At 37.5% G+C, this 20,720-nt stretch overlaps 1 protein-coding gene across 1 annotated transcript; it reads left to right on the top strand.

Annotated features, from left to right (window-relative positions):
• Positions 1-1,434: 1,434 nt before the first annotated feature.
• On the top strand, positions 1,435-19,913 carry LOC113041560 (junctophilin-2-like). The gene is made up of 6 exons (XM_026200164.1): positions 1,435-2,181; positions 4,938-5,757; positions 12,910-13,028; positions 14,268-15,229; positions 16,447-16,543; positions 19,152-19,913. Exons 1-5 carry the CDS (start codon positions 1,803-1,805, stop codon positions 16,525-16,527), a joined length of 2,361 nt encoding a protein of 786 aa, XP_026055949.1. The 5' UTR covers positions 1,435-1,802; the 3' UTR covers positions 16,528-16,543; positions 19,152-19,913.
• The last annotated feature ends 807 nt before the right edge of the window (positions 19,914-20,720 follow it).

Raw genomic sequence — 20,720 nt, 5'->3', positions numbered from 1 at the left:
TAGTTTCGCATTTCTTACAAATAGTGTTTATTTACTTGCTCCAAACTCTATAAAACAAAGTAAAAAGTAGGAAAACATTTTCCTTACCCTCTGAATACACGATATTTTTAAAGATAAATAAATAAATATACTGTACGAATATTATATATATATATATATAAAAACTGAAACCTGCCCTTCACAGAATACTGTAGGTGTATTCACGTAATTGTCTGCATGAATAGCTTTTTAATGTTTTTTTTTTTTTACAAACTTACAAGTTTATTACAATATAATTTATATAATCTTTGGATGCTTACACCATATATATATATATATATATATATATATATATATATATATATATATATATATATATATATATATATATATATATATATATATACTGTACTTAAAACAGTAGATATTAATAGTAATATTTCTATAATTATGGATGGTTACATCATGTAGACATACCCATCACAGAAGAGGTGTTGCCTATTCCAGTAATTGTCTGTATTAGGGGCTTTTTAATTTACTCTACTAAATATTAATAATAAGACACAATAAATGCATTAAAGAACACTGGTCTCAAACGATGTGGTTTGTTCTATTTAATAATAATGGTTTAGTAAGATGAACAGTCATCACATAAGAGCCAGCAGATGGCTCTGTCTCTTTCCTCGCACATTTCTCTGCTGTGAGATCAAGCAGAGCTAATACAGCTCTCTCTCTGTCAGCATTATTATCAGCATGGATAAAGATCCAGTGAGTGCAAACTGGCCTCTGTTCAACATTCACTCAACTAAAACCAAGACAGGATTATTTTACCAAAGAGAAAATTCTTTAGGAGACTGCTAATTTCAATTCAGCTCGGGATATTTTGAGTGTCTAGACTTTTGCCTATTTATTTATTTACAGTGAGACACAACAAAGTTTTAATTGGCATGTTAAAATATAGACTATAATTTTTCATAAACAGCAACTAAAAAGTTATAAGGGAAAAAAAAAACAACAGAAAAATGAACAAGGTTCATAAAAAACATAAAGACATAAAATGGAGAATAAATAAACAACGGAAATGAATTGAGATGTAACATAGACTATTCATACATTAAATTGCGTTATAGATGTCACTTTCCTAAACTTAGGCTACTTGAACTCTATAAAACCCAAAATGTCAAATCAGTTTATTATGCTCTATAAAAATGTATAAAAAGAATACAGGTATAATAGCCTATATAATAACAGGGATGCAACTGCATCAACATGCAATTTTTAGTATCTTTAAGTTTGAAAGTACACGGTTAAAATAACAGACACAGACTGATATGGACACTGAGCCCAAACCCTGTTCTGCAAGTGATCTGGCAGCGCTTTTAAAGGTGCCTGGGTGCTGAGGGGCGATTGGCCTGTATTTTTGGAACAGTGTTGGGATCTGGTAGCCTTGTTGGGACTGCTAAAACATATCCAGGAGCTCCAAGTGCAAAGAGGGGAGGCAGGGAGAGGGGAGAGGGGTGAAAGCCATGAAAGACCACTGGCTCGACAATTCGATTAAATAGATCATTGTAAACTGAAACAATATCATGTAACTAAAAAACAAAACAATCCTCCCTCTCCCAAGTCAACTTCAAACTTTAGCACGCTTGTTTCAGTTCAACATATTTAAGGAATTATGCGCGTGCACGACTATTCTAGAAGTTTAACGCAAGGAAAGGCTCTCCTGGCTCCGTTGGAGTTTGACAGATGGATTTAACAGAGATCGAGCCGTTCGTTACTGTTGATTTTTAAAGTCAAAGTTAGTGGTAATTGCATTAAGTGCGATGAGCGGAGGTCGCTTTGAGTTCGATGATGGCGGGGCTTATTGTGGAGGCTGGGAGGGAGGTAAAGCGCACGGACACGGGATCTGTACCGGACCTAAAGGACAAGGAGAGTTCTCCGGTTCCTGGAATTACGGGTTCGAGGTGGTGGGAGTCTATACTTGGCCGAGTGGAAACACTTACGAGGGGTATTGGTCCCAAGGAAAGCGTCACGGTTTAGGTGTAGAGACCAAGGGACAATGGATTTACAAGGGAGAGTGGACGCATGGATTCAAAGGCAGATACGGGACGCGCATCAGTCAGGCCAGCGGTGCCAAGTACGAGGGCACTTGGAATAACGGACTGCAGGATGGTTACGGGACGGAGACCTACGCGGATGGCGGTAAGGTCGGAGAATGAACTTTTGTGAGTGCAAACTGCACTCTGTGAGCTGACATTTTAAGCCAGGGGTTAGTTTGCAACGCAAGAAGATTTTAAACTGAGAATAGTTGGTGGAGTTCAAAGATTCCGTTTCCGTTTCATCTTATCGAGTCTGAAATTAGCTACTAAAAGGAAAAGTAAACTTCTGTATTTGCATTTAGGCTGCTCTTAGTCCTCAATCTGTTGCTAGATTAGAAAAAATAGAAAGATTTTGGATATCAAAAACACACGGGATACGCCTAGATATCAGAAACTGTAGGCCTAGTGCAAAAAAAAATAATAATTATATATATACATATATATATATACTCAAAAATAGTAGCATAATACAACGTGGTAACACATTTGATTCATTAACATTAAATATCACTGACACTATCTGCCATTTTTATAGTAAGCGAATCTGTAGATATTATACCATAATAAACATTTCATAGTTGTAGGCTACTGTAGGCTACGTTTAATTCAGCAATAGAGATATTCAGTCGTCTTGAACATAATATAGTTACATGTTACATGTAAATGTACATTACATTTACATTAATTCATTTAGCTTAATATTTATTATGTATATATTCATATCGTGAACATAAAATGGTAATTCGCTAATGGTAATTTAATAATTAACTTTTGATTTAAATAATGAATAAAAATTGATTTTTATAAAGAATCATATCACTTAGGGTTGAATGCAGAAAATTCACATCCTGTACATACTGTACAACAATCTAAAAATAGGATCCAACTCTACATAAACAGTAGACAGATATCCTTACATGGCTAAACGATTCCCACGAATACTCTGAAAAAAAATAAAAAATAATAATAATTACATTTAATGAACATTCTTTCTTGTTAGTAGTATAAACATGAGGCTTACAATCATGGAACCCTGGTGTTGCCACAGATGGCCTTTTGGGTAAATGCCTACTGCTAAGAAACATTTGCCAGTGAAGAATGGAGGGTGGTTACAAATTAGTGTCACGAATCCTGTTCTTTCTGGACGTGTGGTGTGAGTACAAATAAAAAGGCTTATTCACTGTTGGCCAAGTCATTTTTCTTTTGTTGTGTCACATTAGACTGTTATGTCCACATCTAAGACAGCTTACTGACTTCCCTTTATCTTAATTATTTAAATTTTATTCCTAAATCATCAGTTCTGACTACTACATAGTATTTTTTTTATCAGCATAGTACCAGCATTCTTGTCATTATAGATTTAGATTTATAGATTTACATTTTGCATGTGCACAAAATTACACAAATGATCATACAAGTGTCTTCTTATATACTGCATCTATTGAGCTGGAAGCTGAGTCATCACTAATTGTTAGTGCATCACTGTGTGGATGAAGGCACAATAACGGATGTCCTGCCCGTCCCTGAGGACTGATGGATCTCAGACATGTGTTGCATGACCAAACCGGACCCACTAGCCCCCATGACATAAATAACTGCATGTTTTTTTATTACCCCAGAGGTTGATATGAGAGAGGTGGCCTGTATTTGAATAAAATGCAGTGTTGTAATACAATATGTAGTTTAGTTGAAGGGATGATAATTCTGTCATCATTTAAGGCCCATTCACACCTAGGACGATAACTGTCATGATAATGTATAAAGTTTTAAAGATAACTATAAAGATTTAATATTTTGTTTAATTATAGGAGAATGGGGAAGTCCACACCAAAACACAGAGGAACAATATTTTTGAGATAACATGACTTTTTAAATAAAGCGCAAACTACAAACTACAGCACGTTTAAAATGAATAGAAAGTTATTGTGCATTTGTGTGGATGCCAATATTTCTTATGAAATAAGAAATAATTATTACTTCTATAGAACACAAAAATGTATTAAACAATGTTTTAACTGCTTTAGTTTATACTAAGATTAACATGGACAGCATTTTCATTGTACTCTGAAAAACTAAACAAAAATGTTGTAGTATTTACTTCAAAGCTATTTATATAATTCTTGAATGTGAATCTTTTATTATTCAGCCTTGTAATATAAGATGTTAGATTTTAGATTATAAATTCTAGCTATATTATATATTTTAGTTTATTTTTTTGATTAAAGGAATAATTCACCCAAAAATGAAAATGTACTCACCTTCAGGCCATAGATGTGTTGGTTTCATTTCATGCATTACAAATATATCACTATATCACTTGCTCACCAATGGATCCTGTGCAGTGAATAGGTGCCATCAGAATGAGTCTAAACAGCTGATAAAAACATTACAATAATCTACAAGTAAATCCATAATCTGTAATAACGCTTACTCTAGTGAAAAAGTCCAGTGAAAATCCACCAACATATTAGTTTAGAACAGTTTAGGGCTGGTTTTGCTTGCAAACAGTACTTGGTGTGTGCATATTTCTCTCCTGTTTTAGACAAGACATTTTTTCACTGCAGAAAGAAATGTGGATAGATGACACATATTCTAGTTGGAAGCAGCCGTTTAAAGTTAAAATGCCTTTATTTACTTGTTTCACTTCAAAAGAAGTAAACTGATGGACCGGAGACATGTGGATTACTTGTGGATTATTGTGACGATCAGCTGTTTGATCTCTAATTCCAGAGGCACCCATTTACTGCAATGGGTGATCTATTTTTGTGACCTATTCTTTTAAACTAGTGGTGAAAAAATGTGTATTTATGGGTGAACTATCCCTTTACCATTCCCTGACTGATGTCTTTGGCAATATAGGTACCTTCCAGGGCCAGTTCACTGGCGGCATGCGACACGGCTATGGAGTACGCCAGAGTGTTCCTTACGGGATGGCAGCAGTGGTGCGTTCTCCTCTGAGGAACTCTCTGAGCTCCCTGCGCAGTGAACACAGCAACGGGACACTCCTTCAGCAGGACATCCCGGTCATCACCGCCACCAATGCGGCCGGCCAAGAGACCCTGGTCAACATGCCCATGCCTCTGGGCCCATCTCGTGGCGGCTTCGCCCTCACCCTGCAAGTGGACCCGGATGCAGTCAAGCCCAAGAAGAAAGGCCTCTTCCGGCGTAGCTCGCTTCTTGGCAAGCTGAAGAAGTCCGATTCCCGCACATCCCTCTCCAGCAATAAGAGTAAGATCAGCTTTCTGCGGAGTGATTCAGCTCTCAGCTCCGCCGCCAGCGATGCCAACTCAACCATCAGCCTGGGTGAGAGCGAAGGGGAAGGTGAAGGTCACGAGTTTCCCCCAGTGGAGTCAGACATTGACGCCACCACTACTGAAATCTACATGGGAGAGTGGAAAAACGACAAACGCTCAGGGTATGGGATCAGTGAACGTTCTAGTGGGCTTAAATATGAGGGCGAATGGCTGAACAACCAACGGCACGGTTATGGGTGCACCACTTTTGCAGAGGGTGGCAAAGAAGAAGGCAAATACGTTAACAACATGCTGGTGAAGTCTGTAAAGAAGAGGATGATTCAGCTGAAGGGCACTAAGATCAAGCAGAAAGTGGAGCGCAGTGTGGAAGGAGCCCAGAGGGCAGCTGCCATAGCCAAACAGAAGGCCGAAATCGCCAACTCAAGGTATGGAGTAAATCATTTAACTGCTCACAACAGCTTCTGTTGGATATGGTCGACCGTTATTGCAAGATTAATCCAGACAGAGATTGATCTTGTAGCATCTGGAAGTAGGGGGTTTATCCTGCTGCTATTACTGTATACATTATTCCACCTACATGGCAAAACACTTAAATAAAATATGCCATCAAATGTCAATTTGAGAATATAAAAAATATATATAATGAGAACAAAAAGATAACAAAAATGTTCAAAAAAATAGTACTGTTGCATCCAAATTAAATGTTTTTGTTTACATAATATATGTGTGCACGGTTTATATTTATTATGCATATATAAATACAAATATATAAACATACAGTATATATTTTGAAAATATTGACACGTATTTACACACACACATAACATATACAGGTTTTTCATCTTTATCACATTTGAATGATTCAGATCATCATCAACTTTAATATTACATAAAGTTAACCTGAGTAAATACAAAGTGCAGTATTTTAAATGATGACTTCATTTATTAAGAGAAAAAAAGCTGTCCAAACCTGCCTGGCCCTACGTGTAAAAGTAACTGCCCTATAAATCTAATAACTGGTTGTGCCACCCTTTGCAGCAACAAGCATATGAGACGAGCAGGTGTTCTTTTTGGTCAGCACTGGCTTTTGTCTCAGAACTCTCCCATGGTTGCTGTTTTTGCCCTGTCTCTTTCTTATTGTTGAAAGAGAACATTGACCTTAACTGAGGCAAATGGGCCCTGCAGTTCTTTAGATGTTGTTCTGGGTTCTTGTATGACCTCCTGGATGAGTCCACGTTGCACTCTTGGAGTAATTTTGGTAGGCAGGCCACTCCTAGGTGTTACGGATCACTCGGGAAGCTGAGGAGTAACAGATGAAGATGTTTATTTAACAAAGAAACAAGCAGAGGAGCAGGGCGGAGTGAATAGGAGTCTTGGATCCGTGCAGGTAAGGCTGTGACTTCTTGGAGGGAACAGTGAACCACACACACGCACTTCGGGGAAACTGAGTCCTTTGGAGAGAGTCTCTGGAGAGAGTAGAAGAGGAGTTAGTCCTTATAGTAAGCATACAGGAATGATCTTGTCGCAAACGTGACCAGACGAAGACTGAGTGCGTGTGCGTGGCTTTTATGGTGCAGCGCTGATGAGTGGGTGATGAGGAACTGGTGGTGGTGATCTAATATTCAGGTGAGGGTGTGCGCTGTGATTGTGTGGAGGTGGAACCTGGCATGTTTGCAACACTAGGAAGGCTCACCACTGTTCCAAGTTTTCTCCATTTGTGGATAATGGCTCCGACTGTGGTTCGCTGGAGTCCCAAAGTCATAGAAATGGCTTTATAACCCTCTCCAGACTGATATGTATGTCAACTGTTGTTGCTCATCAGTTCTTGAATTTCTTTTAATCGGGGCGTGATGTGTTGCTCTTTAAAGGGATACTCCACCCCATAAAGACAATTTTGTCATTAATCACTTACCCCCATGTCAATCTAAACCTGTAAAAGTGTTGTTCGTCTTCGGAACACAATTAAAGATATTTTGGATGAAAACAGGGTGCAGCTAAAAAAAAATGAGAATATTGTGAAAAAGTTATCTTTTTTGTAAGTTGAAAGTGAAACTTTTATATATTCTAGATTTGTATTTGAAAATAACTCTACAACAACTGGTTTCATCTATAAAAAACAAAAACCAAAACCCTAATATATTTAACTTATTCAATGAATGAATAAATAAAGGGTTAGTTCCTCGAAAAATGAAAATTAAGCCATAAATTACTCACCCTGAAGTCACCTTTGGTGTACATGACTTTCATCTTTCAAACAAATTCAGCTGATCTTTCAAGCTGTTTGATGCAATTCAGCCGGTGTTGCACTGCATCGGTTGTAACAAAGTTACAGTTAGTATTCATAGTCACAGTTGTAAATGAAGGATTCCTGGGGAATGACATATGAGGTCAGCTTTGCGCATGCGAACCGTAGAACTGATGCACGCGGAAACGCAGTAGAGAGATCAAAACAAAACAATGGCCACTAATTAGAAGTACAAAATTAGTATTTGTAAAGAAGAGTGTCGGAGGATTTAGATATAAGCCAAAAGGAGACTTGTTTTCCTTTGCTAAAGTAAGGAAACTTTGCTTCCTTTGCTCCTGTTAACAAATGTTGGTTTTCACGAGAATCACCGCCACATGCGCAGCGCTGACCTCATAAGCCATCAGCCAGAACTGCTTCTGTTTTACAAGCTAGATTAAAGTGATTATTACATTTTGAATATGGATATTTTTCTTACAAACATGCATCGATTCGCTACAGGAGGCCTTTGTTCACCCCCCGGACCCATGTGAGACACTTTTTTTTAAATGGATGAGCTTTTATTAAACTTCTCAAGGACCGATGGAGTGCAACACCAGCTTACTTGCATCAAATGGCTTGAATGATCAAAGACTATTTTTTTTAATAACTCCAACTGAATTCGTCTGAAAGAAGAAAGTCATATACACCAAGGATGACTTCAGGGTGAATAATTTATGGGTTAATGTTCATTTTTGACTGAACTAAGCCTTTAATACTCTCCACAAACATCGGTTCAGCTAGATTTACCTCGTATATTTTCAGAATACACCCCAAATTTTTCTATGAATTGCTATATAACATTTTTTTATGAATTGCTAAATAACTAGTTTATGGTCAATTCTTCCAGAGAGTTGCCTGCCAGAGGATGTGTTTTGTAGGTTTTACACAACAAGAACAACAACAACAAAAAAAACATCCTGATGCCACTTTGGTGTTGGTTTCCAGACAGTCTGTGCAAATGCAAAAACAAACAGACTCAAAGCAGGCCACATGTTCCCAGCTGCTTTCCTACTCATGGCGTCTTGGAGGCTAGGCTGAGCTCTAGACATGATAAAGAGAAGTCTAATGCACTGACACTAATAATACAGCTTCCCTCCAGGATAAAATGTTTAGATTTCCACACACTCCTGACAGCATCTGCAGTTTATCATTGTGATTCTTATGGTTATAAACAGCGGGGCAAATTTCAGGTGCAGTGGCTTTGATAAAATCTTCCCTCCTTATAAGGAGATGCACAAACCAAAGACAAACAGCCTTGGGTTCTCAGTCATCAGATGCTCGCTTCTGTTGATGCTCATCCCATAAAAATAATTTCAAGCATTATTAAAGATGACAAACTGACAGCGGACCGAAACCAGACTGCACACAGGAAAACAAATGAATCAAAGCACATGTTTCAGGAACAAAAAAACAAGACTTCATTGTTCTCATTCCCTATACATAAGCAAAACATTTATACCTGCCAGCCAGAGTAGCATTTAAGTAAATGCAAAAAAAGGAGCCTGTTGTTACTAAACAACTAAACACCATTATTCAAGTGTTTTAGCCAGTGCCTGATCATTGTTTGCAGTGGAGAAATTGGATCTTATTGTTAGCAATAAGAGACAGAAACTGGAAATCAAAAACATGATTTTTGTGTATTATTTACAATATGGCTGGCCTAAATTTGGTGATGAGACATGCAATGCTAGTTAAGGTATTTCTTAATCAAGATTCATGGCCCGCAGTAGGTTTGTTAAAAATTGCCATATTATTTACAATATGGCTGGCCTAAATTTGGTGATGAGACATGCAATGCTAGTTAAGGTATTTCTTAATCAAGATTCATGGCCCGCAGTAGGTTTGTTAAAAATTGTCTAAAATAAAATAAAAATAAAGTAGTATATATATATATATATATATATATATATATATATATATATATATATATATATATATATATAAAACTGTATAAAATAAAATTATGTAAAATACAAATGGTATAAAATAAAAAAAGTGTAAAATAGTATAAAATAACATGTAGATCTTTATAAAAAAAAAACAACAACTTTAAATTAAATTATAATAAAATGAAGTAAAAATGGCTACTTTTACCTCATGTGATTTAAAGCCCTATCTGCAACTCCTCTGTCCTATCTGTACCTTAACAGACTCCCTTGCCCTCCACCAGTGATAAAAACCCAAAAACAGTGGTCGTGGAGATTGTTCAGTGGGTTACAGGTGCCAATTAGCCTTTGCTCTAATCATAGTGTATTCAGAACAGCAGAGGGTCTTGTGTGGAAGACGAGACTCCTCGGAGGCCGCGGCACCGGGTGTAAATGACGCACATGGGTCTGGTGTCAGAAAAGGAGGCCTGCCTAAAAAAGGAGAGGCACTGTTGCTATATCACAATCACAGGGGAATGCAACAGCTGATAGCCTCTTCTGTCCTCAGCTTCTTTCAGACACTCATACAGACGTACCTGACGTAATCTACAACTCTCACATATCTAACAATATATATATAATGATCTGTTATATATGTAAATATTATACTAAAACTCAATGTCTCTTATTTTCCTATTTAGTACAACAGTACAAAAGGCCTCTTGATGGTATCACATACTGAAATGCGTCAGCATTGGTATCGGATCGTTCAGGGATATAAATTTTGCCTATCCTGCAAATGAGTGAGGAGACTGGTGGTATAGAGATGTACAACACCCTACTATGTTCCTGAGCTCAGACATGGCAGATCATTTTATCAGTGACTATCAGACTACATGATTAGACATGATGCTTTAGGAAGTCTTTTAGGCTTTTTTGTGTAATACATTATGGTTGTTTTGCTGTATGTGTACGAACGTACATCTGAATAATGTTTGCCACTCATACTATTTTGTAAGTGAAGAAAAAATTAAAGAGAATTTAGTTCAGATAGTATGTCTACATTAGACTTCTGTCCCATATAGCGAACTCTTATTCATCTGCATTCTCAAGCAAGAATGATTCTGTCATTCATTCATTTCTCGAATGTTAAAAGCTATCAGTAGTCATCTAAAGGGCCAGATGTTATGTCAGCTGATAAATGATGAGGGACAACACCATCACAAAAAAGGCTGACATATCATGCAATGTAAATAAGCAAGTATGTAAATAAATAAATAAATACCACACAAAAAGATTAAATATTTTTCTTTCTGTCATTTGTAACACAATCCAATCCAAACAAGTCTGGATACAAAGTAAATTCTCACATGAGAAAAACTGTTTGATCAAAGTTTAATCAAAGTTTAGATGTGCAAATGTTAACGATTTATGATACAAAATATCAAAAACATGCAAAATAACAAAATCTGTAATGGGATTTGCAAACCTAAGGCTCAGAATATTTTAGTAGTACTTTTCATTTGGTGATTGAGTTTTATTATTTTAACATCCCTACAACACACTCTTAACGTATGCTGAAAATGCCATTTGACATACATCCAACCTAATAATGCAGAACAATACATTCCTACACTGAACATGTTAGAAGTCGAAAGCATGCTTTTAAACATTATTTTCTATTCATTATAGTTGTTTTTTAATTGTAGAGCAACATTAAGAAATATTCCTATTATGGATATTCATTTCAGCAATAATTCATGAAAGCACCTGCCAATACCTTGCAATGCAGTGCAGACATTACTGTAAATGTATATCTATGACATACAGTACCACTGAGAGGGTCTGAACTTTTCTAAGCGTCCCACTGACAGCCAGCTTCAGTACAGTGTCTTTTAGTGCTCTGGCTATTTTGAACTCAGGATAACATTACAGGATGGAAAATATCACAGAGTAAATACTACATCGCTTTTTTTAATCAAACTGACAAACAAAAAGCTGAACCGTGAAGGTTTGCTTACTTCATACATTAAGATACAGCACTTATGCTTACTGTAAATGCAAAAAAGTATGTATATGAGGTCAAAAGTATTTGTTGTCAAGTTACGCAGCTGAAAATAAGGTTCTATGGCTTGCACTGTAATTTTGCAGAGCAGTAATTCCTAATGTGGCCAACAACAATACAGCACATGTAGAATTTAGCCCATTAATAATTTTGCATGACTGAATTTAATCAATGCATGCGGTAGAGAATAAAGGGTGGTCTTCTCTAAAGCGGCGTCATAGCACAGCAGTCCTCATCTCTCACTATGAGGTGCAGGGTGTTAAAAGAGTGATTTATTTTAATTCCAGCTCAATGGGTGAAGAGGACACCCTCTTCTGCTATAAATAACCTCTTGCCATACGACCCCCAACACACTTCTTCCTCCCGTGTTTAAGTCAAACACACTACGAGCAACCCAAACTCTTGCAGCTCTAGGGGACGAGTGGGGTTTCTCTCTGGAACATTCTTCAGCATTGTTGTTGTTCTGCTGAGTTCCTGCACTGTCTGGCACGGATACTGCATGGGATTCTTAAGAGCTGAGGGGATGTTAACATTGCTTTTTATAGGGCAGACAACTGCTAACCACTCTCTCCAAATAAAGATGAGATGGGATGTCTTGAGTTGCTCTGGTTCTACAAGCAAGATATGGGAAAAATATGCTTTTGATAAAAATGAACAATTTTTTTTTCTCTCACAGTCAAGAACTGGCAGTATGTTTGCTACACTATAATAGTAAACTATTTCATCTAATGTCTTTGAATAGTGCTCCTCCGAAACACTGCCACAACATACATATAAAATTTATGCATCTGTTGTAGACAGGTGTAACGTAAAGTACTAATGAATTTCTATTTTGGTTTTATTGATGCTATAGAAACGCTCCGTGCTTATGGCTCAACTGGTAGCACATTACTAACAAATCTAAGACCATGAGTTCAGTTCCCAGGGACAGCAAGGTATAACTCTGATTTAAATCAGTTTTTAAAAATGGTTGGAATGGTTGCCATTTATTTAGTTTAAATAGCTTATTTAGCAAATTTTGACAAAAATAGGTAAACAACTGTATGTAAATATTAAACACCCATCCATTTACTTTTATGGCCTGGGGTGGAAGATCACTTCATTTTCCAGACTGTATTACCGGTGTTGAATTTCTATGAATTTCAATTCAGTAAATTCTTCTTCCTACATTCCAATTTATTTTCCAGTTGGGTGTTGAAACTTCAATTCAAATTCACTCTCATGAACTGAAAGTAGAAAATATGTTTTCACACCTTTTGATGCTCTGAATCTGAAATCAAATCCATTTCTGACCACAAAACTAGCTATATTTCCCAGTATTTGATTTAAAACCTCTGACTACAGGGCTTTTCCCTCTTCACAGAACAGCTCATGCCAAAAGCAAAGGAGACGCCGCAGACCAGGCCTCCATAGCCTCTAACAATGAGTCTAGTATCGCCCGTGTGGTTGCCAGAGAGCTCTCTCCCTCTTTCCATCAACCAGGTAGGTAGAAGACTTCATTGTTTGCTGAATATATATCAACAGAGGCCAAAGGAACAGGGGCTGGTTAAGATCCTCCCGGTCCAGTGAGTGTCTGTTTTAGTGGAGGTTGTAGCTCAGAGAAGTAAATTCAGCAGGAATGCTTGTTAATCCAGACATAAATTCAGATTTACAGTACAGCAACATTCATCACAGAGCAGTCTATGTGCTGTTAATGTCTTCAGCCCTTAAAGCGCACATGTAAAAATCTTGGAGTGTCTGAAATGGGATTAGATTGCTAGGAACCATGTTCCTATGTCTGTCCATCTGATCTGAAGGGCACTGCTAAACTCTTGACGGTTTTATGTTGGCACATTTGGTCTCCAAAATCTTAGATTAAACTGTAGACGAGCATAACAAAACGTGTTATTATAGTTCATTGCTTATTTTAATAATAAGACATGGGATGGTAGGCTGCATTTGTTTTTGACGAGGCTATTGAATTTCATCTTTCATCTTGAAGTATAGCATTATTATTCTGTCCCTGATTGGTTGCATTCTTGGCCTCTTACAGCTAGCCGTAAAGTGAAACTGAACAAGTTATTCAACACCCTAGTCTTGCATTTCAGCGATAAATATACAGCACAGGGTTATTTGGTCTATTGTGAAAAAAAATGTGATGATGTGTCAGAGATAGACAGACAGTGAGGCAACAAATTTAAATATAGACACTCAAATATATGAATGCATACACAGTTACCTCATAACTGTCAGCACTTGTAAGTATTTCAATCATTGTACAGCCAATTCTATCATCCACTCTGATAATATATTTGAGCATGAATCTGAGACAAAGCAAAAACAGGCAGAAAAATAAAGTTTTATATGGTAAAAAAATCTGAATAACACAAATAAAAATAACAAACCACACAAAAAAACCCACCAAGAGATTACTTGTTCTTTTGGCCATTGTCAATATAAAAGTGATTACACTTAAAGTCACATAAGCACTTCAGTCATATCAGTGACTAGACTTGACTAGTTTTATTCTACACTAGAATAATAACACGAGGTAAAAAAAAAAAAACAGTAGAGAGCCTCATGCAGTTATATTGGTGGTTTAGGAACACTGCAGTGTAATTAGTGCACCTTTGAACCTATCAAAAGTCATTGTATTTGTATAGATTTCAGTGTTAAATCATAATCAGAGAGTATCAGTCTTGTCCATTTCTAATAAAGCATGCATTACATGATGTCCCTCAGGTCCCGAGTATATGAAAAAACGAGCCTTGCAGGAGGTTGCTGAGAGCAATGAGAATGCAGACACAGGGATGCACGAGCCCTTGTTAGCTGAGGATTCCCTACCAACACCCCTGGAGCGCCCCTTCATGGATGAGATGGAAAGTCTAAGACCAAGCTCCACCTCTGCACGCACCCCCTCACCCACTGCAGTCATCGTCCCTCAGGCACCCAGCAAGGAAGATCCAAACCTCTTGAGCACTGGCAGCTGGAATGGACATAAGGCCAGTCGGGGCAGTGGTAGCAGAGGTAGCAGTCGAGCAGGAAGTAGGCCAAGCAGTCGACCCAGCACCCCTTCTTTCACTCCTGCCATTGCTCCCGCTTCAGACGCCGCTCCGGAGGAGCATTCTGCTCCCAGCAGCAAGGTCCCAGCCCGTACCCCTAGCCGCCAGAGTGCCAAAGCTGAGCAGGGATCGGACCTGGAAATCAAAGCCCTGCAGATAATGGACTCGGAGTTAAGAGCAGTAGAACCTGCCCCTGCTGCTACGCCAGTAAGAACCAACCTCGTCCTTACCACAGACGAAGATGAACCACCTCCCCACCCTGCCCCCAAGCTGTCCTTCAAAGCAGTCACACCAGAGCCAAAGGGAGCTGAAGTCAAACACAGAGCTGAAACAAGGGAGCCTTTAAATGAGCGTCCAGCTTCGATGACAGAAAGCAAGCCTGAGTCTAGGACAGAAGTCAGGGAAGAGAAGAAATTAACTAACAGAATTGAGCCTAAAACTTCACTGAAAAGAGAACCAAGCCCTGCCCCAAAAGCTGCATCAAAGCCTGAGCCCAAGTCAGTGCCTAATCCAGAACCTAAACCTGTGGTCAAGCCGGTTGCTAAACCCATTGCCAAGGTCGAGGCCAAAACTGAGATGAGGCAGAGGTCTATTGTGAAAGCCCCTAGCGAAACGAGACAAGAGCCTCTAGAGCTAGTTGAGGTAAGGATAACAAACCAAATCTTAGTAATCTGATTACAAGTAACGTCTCAATTGGTCATTTCAATTGATTTTTGAAACACATGAAACATCCCAAAGACTGCAGTCAGCAGACACACATTTCAGATTTGCGTAGCATAACAAAAATCAATCAAAATCACCTTTTACAACCTTTTCTGCATGTATTTAACTATAAGTCTTGTTAGATTTCCTAAGGAAAAAAGAAACAATTCATTCCTTATCTTCTTTGTTTCACTCAGTCCTACCTCAATACCCTTTCTGAACCTGTTGGAACAGCTTTTATTTGTCCTTCATAGAGTCCTGCATAGTTTTGTTCTAACCCTACTCCAACACACATGTAGATTTCAAATAAGCTGAATGACTTGATTAGTTGGATCAGGTGTGTTTAATTAGGGATGAATCTAAACTCTGCAGGGCTCTGGCCCTCCGGCAACTGAGTTTGACACCGCTGTTCTAAACCGTTTTTGAGTGGACTGGAACACACTGCTCTGGAATACCAGCAGATTGTGTTCCTTGACATAATGCCCTGGCTCCAGTTCTTTTACCACATTTTTCACTATTCAAGGCTGAACCGTCAAAATTACAACTTCCCACCTTCAGAGAGCCCTTGCAGTCCATCAGATACCCAGTATCACGTTGCATCACAGCTGCATCTCGTGGCTCACTGATTATGGAATGGAAGAAAAATTATTTGCAATGCATAACATCACTACCTCTTGCAATTGAAAAAACAGGTATTTTATTTTTATGGTTCCTCTAAAGCAGGGGTATTCAGTCCTGCTCCTGAAGGGCCAATCTCCTGCAGAGATAAGCTCCAACCTACCAAAACACAAAATTCCTAGCATTAAAAATCCTAGCATCGAAAAACCTTGAGTAGTTGGTGCAGGTGTGTTTAATTAGGAATTAAACTCTGCAGGATAGTGGCCTTCCAGGAGAAGGACTGGACACCCTGGTGGCAATGTTCAGTCCCACTCCTGAAGGGCCACCTTCTTACAGAATTTAGCTCCAACACACCTGCCTGGATGTTTCCAGTAGGCCTAAGGACTTAATGTGCTGAGCCTGGTGTAAGGGTTGTAGTTGACTCTGATGTAAGTGGCCTTTGAGCAGTTGCACATGTAAATACCACCTAGAGCACCATCATTTGATTATTTTACTTTGGACAATAGACACTAACAGCTGTGGACCCTTTTTTCTTTTAGGGGCCAAACACGATTTTGATCTGCATGGTTATATTCCTGAACATTGGTTTGGCAATTCTATTCGTTCACATCCTATCTTGAGATGACAAAGCCTAAGGTAAGCTGACACCCTATATCCTGCATTTTTTCTTTAGTGAATTTCATTTAAGGGTTAGTTAGTTCACCCAAAAATGAAAATTAGCCTATGCTTTACTCACCCTCAAGCCATATTAGGTGTAAATGACTTTCTTCTTTCAGACAATTTCAATCTGAGTTATATAAAAAATTGTCCTGGCACTTCTAAGCTCTATCATTGTAGTGGGCGGGTGTTTCTGTTCAACGGTCCAAAACACATTAAATAAAGGGCACTCATCCATAATAAAACATGCCTCACATGGCTCTGGGGGGTGAATTAAGGCCTCCTGTAGTGAATTGATGCATTTTCGACGGAAAAATATCCATATTTCAAATGTAATAAACACTTTGCTACCACTTCCGCTATCTGTCATATGAGGAAGCGGTTCCAGCAGATGACATAGGATGCCTGCATTGGGTGATTAGTGATGAACGTGGACAAAAGAATTAGAAGCACAAAACAAGGATTTTGTAAAGAGAAATTTTGGCAGATTCTGATATAAGTCAAGAGAAAACTTTGCTTCATTAAACTCAGAGAGCATATCTCAGAGGTGCGCACAACACATACGTCCTATGTCATCCTATACTGTTAAAAGCAACATCCTTCGGATGAGACATTAAACCGAGTTCTGGACTCTCTGTGGTCATTAAAAATCCCAGGATGTCATTCAAAAAAGAGTTGGGGTGTAACTCCGGCATCCTGGCCAAATTTGCCCATTGGCCTCTGACCATCATGCCTTCCTAATCAACCCCATTTACTGATTGGCTTCTTCACTCCTTCTCCTCTCCAACAATAAGATGGTGTGTGGTTGGTGTTCTTGCACAATTTGGCTGCCGTTGCATAATCCAGGTGGATTCTGCACACTGGTGGTTGAGGAGATTCCCCTCTTCCATGTAAAGCACTTTGAGTACCCATAAAAATGCTAAATAAATGTAACAAATTATTAATTATCATTATTTGCCGGACTGCTTCCGCATTCGACAGTCAGCAGAAGTGAGAGAAAAGTGTTTATTATGTTTGAAATATGGATATTGTTCTTACAAAAATGCATGGATTAGCTATGGGAGGCCTTTATTCATGCCCCAGAGCCGTGTGAGACACATTTTATTATGGATGCACACACCTTATTTAACATGTTTTGTTAAAAAATTTGGAGTAGGATTTACTTGAAAAAAGCTTGGAAAGTTTTTTTCACTCAGAAAAGGCTAGTAAATTTACAAACATTTGCCAAGTAAAAGCCTAAACATAATTAGAAGTAGGTTTAATTAGACATTTTTAAGTTAAGTTTACTTGGAAATTCCCAGTTAATTTTGTTGACTCTTTGTTTGTAAATTTTACATTAAGTAATGCTTATCACTGTAAAAAGTGTAAAAAATATATATATATATATATATATTTTTTTTACAGATTTTCCACTCATATAATCTAAATAAAACTTAAATATTTAATTAAATAAAAGATGCGTGTTTATACAATTTACTTTAACAAGGTAACATTGGAAAACCACCATCCTATTAAAGCATGTGGTTCACTGGCAAACATGCAAGTAAACATGTAGACAGGCTGTTATCCTTTTAAGATAATATGCCCAATCAATAAAATGAATAGCCAAATAAACACAGACCTCAATACATGGTACACCACACACAATGACGATAACAATCAGTGAATAGTGTTTGAGTATGAATAGGTCATTTTAAGTAGAAAATAAACTCCAGGTGTCACAAAACAGTATGTTACTAAAACTAACAACAACCAACTAAACAAAACAACCAATGCTATCTCATGGCCAATTCGTACGTATTTTACGAGGTGGTTTATTTGTACGAATTTGTATGACCTCACTCGTACGATTTTATTCGATTTGTCTAAACCCCAGTGACGGTTAGGTTTACGGGCGGGGTTAGGTGTAGGTCATTCGTACAAATTCATACGAATTGTGCAACTCGTAAAATACGTACGATTTGGCAACAATTGTATGAATTTGTACGAGTGTGGTCGTATGAATTAGTACGAATAAGCCACCTTGTAAAAAATATACGAATTGCCATGAGATCGGCTTGAAACAACTAACAACAAAAGCAACCATAAAACAGTGTACATTTTTAATCATTTATGCCCCATTGCTTGATGGGAAATATGGCATCATAACTTTGATATTTACTTAAAGAATCCTTGTAAACATAACAAATGGTTTCAAGTAGGCAGTACTTAGGCAGTTCCATTTGAATTTACTTATGTATTTAGGAAACATAAATGAAAACGAAACCTCAAGTAGCTTATTGAATTAAACGTCACATTTTGAAGTAAAAAAGACAAAATAGTATTTGTTTGTAAAATTTACTTAGCTGATGCTATCTTTATGTACAAGTTCAAATAATTATTTTTCCGGTGCATGACAATTTTTAATATAACTCAGATTGGATTTTTCTGAAAGAAGAAAGTCCTAAACACCTAGGAGGACTCGAGGGAGAGTAAAACAAAAGCTAATTTTCATTGCTGGGTGAACTAACCCTTTAAGTGCAACTTAATGCTTACGTTGTTTCCTTGTAAAATCACTGTGGGTATTATTTCACACACCGTTTTCTAGCCAAAACCATCCAGGTGAAATAAACTACCGTGGGGAGCTGTGAGGATGCACTGCACTCCATTAACGGCTCTGTTGTTGCATTATCCAGTTTCAGACCAGCCCTCCTGAGCTACTCTAAAGTTGGTTACCATCTGTAATTGGACCGAGTGCTCCCAAATGATCAGTGTGTCTCAGTACCTGAACATAATAGAATAAAGCATTTGTGCACATTTGCTTTGTTTGTGGAAGGTATGCTGCATTTAACAGTACTGCTGAAGTCTAATGCAGGTGAAACTGAATCATCTATAAGGGCTAATTGTTATGTACGTTCACAATCACATCACATATCCTATAGAGCAGAACATGTCACTTGGCGTGTAACATTCATTTTTGGAGAATAAACAAATAGTTATGACATTATGAAATGGGTCCGTACAGTTTTTTTTTTTCTTTTCAATGGCTAGAACAAACATAAAATCCACCAGTGCACCAGGTAGTGTCATGCTTCATAATCTCAGATGCTGTATGCAAAATGTCTTAAAGTCTCGCCTGCATGACAAAGAGCAACATGTTTTCCATAACGGAAGTGTAAGTATTCTACAATTTAGCAACAAAAAGATGACAAAAAGGCAAAAAAGAAAGTAGTAATGAAAATGAGGTCTATGAAGATGTAACATGCTTGATTTTATTAAGCTAAAGCATCCCTATAGAGATGGTCTCCACAAATTAGTGTGAGAGTTTTTAAACGAATCTAAACATACCACTATTTATTGAATGGAAAAAGAAAATTATGTTGTGGCTTACAAACTGTTGTACTGTGAATTTGTGAGGGTTCTTCAGCATTTTTCTGCCTGTACTAGACATAAAACAGTATGCAAGAGATTTGAGAATGTTCAAACTAGATTGTGCAAATGTACATGTCCCATATTTTTATGCATGTGTGCACATTAGAATGTTTTTGTAAACTTCTAAATTATGAACGTTATCAAAGCATTTCATGGTTTTAGCTAATTTAACCCTCATACAGTAGTCTATTACCTCAAATTTGAAAAGGTCTTATAGAAAATATTGTTAACTGTCCAAAATGTTATTTATTGAATAAACAAATGGGTTTTAACATTTTATCTAGAATAACAAATTAAGTCGACTCTGATTAGGTGTTTACAAGTCCTATTTCACCTAAAATGCAGATATTAGCCACTTGTTTCTTATGGCTTTGAAATCACTAGACATGTAAGTGCTATTTTCGCTACTTTGCAACATTAAATGTTTAAACATGTTCTTCATCTATTAGTATCAGTAATATGACTTTCAAATGGGTTACATTTAGCTAATAAAGACATAGTATTCAGCATGGTTGATGCATTGCATTACTTGAGATTTTCCAGCAAATTTCCCTTTTCACATGACTGTTAAGCTTCTTGTGTTTCAGCACTCAAAATTATGAATGGAGTCATTACAATAAAAGAAAATGCACCACACAATTTTAATAAATGTTTTCAACTGCACAATGGTCATCCTCTTTACTTTAAGCATTAAAACATGCATTACGTTGCATTAAACATTCACCTTTATCTGCGGTTTAAATTT

Source organism: Carassius auratus, chromosome 23, assembly GCF_003368295.1.
Source record: "Carassius auratus strain Wakin chromosome 23, ASM336829v1, whole genome shotgun sequence".
In the NCBI taxonomy this organism is placed as follows: Eukaryota; Metazoa; Chordata; class Actinopteri; order Cypriniformes; family Cyprinidae; genus Carassius; species Carassius auratus.
This window is presented reverse-complemented; position numbering and strand designations above follow the sequence as displayed.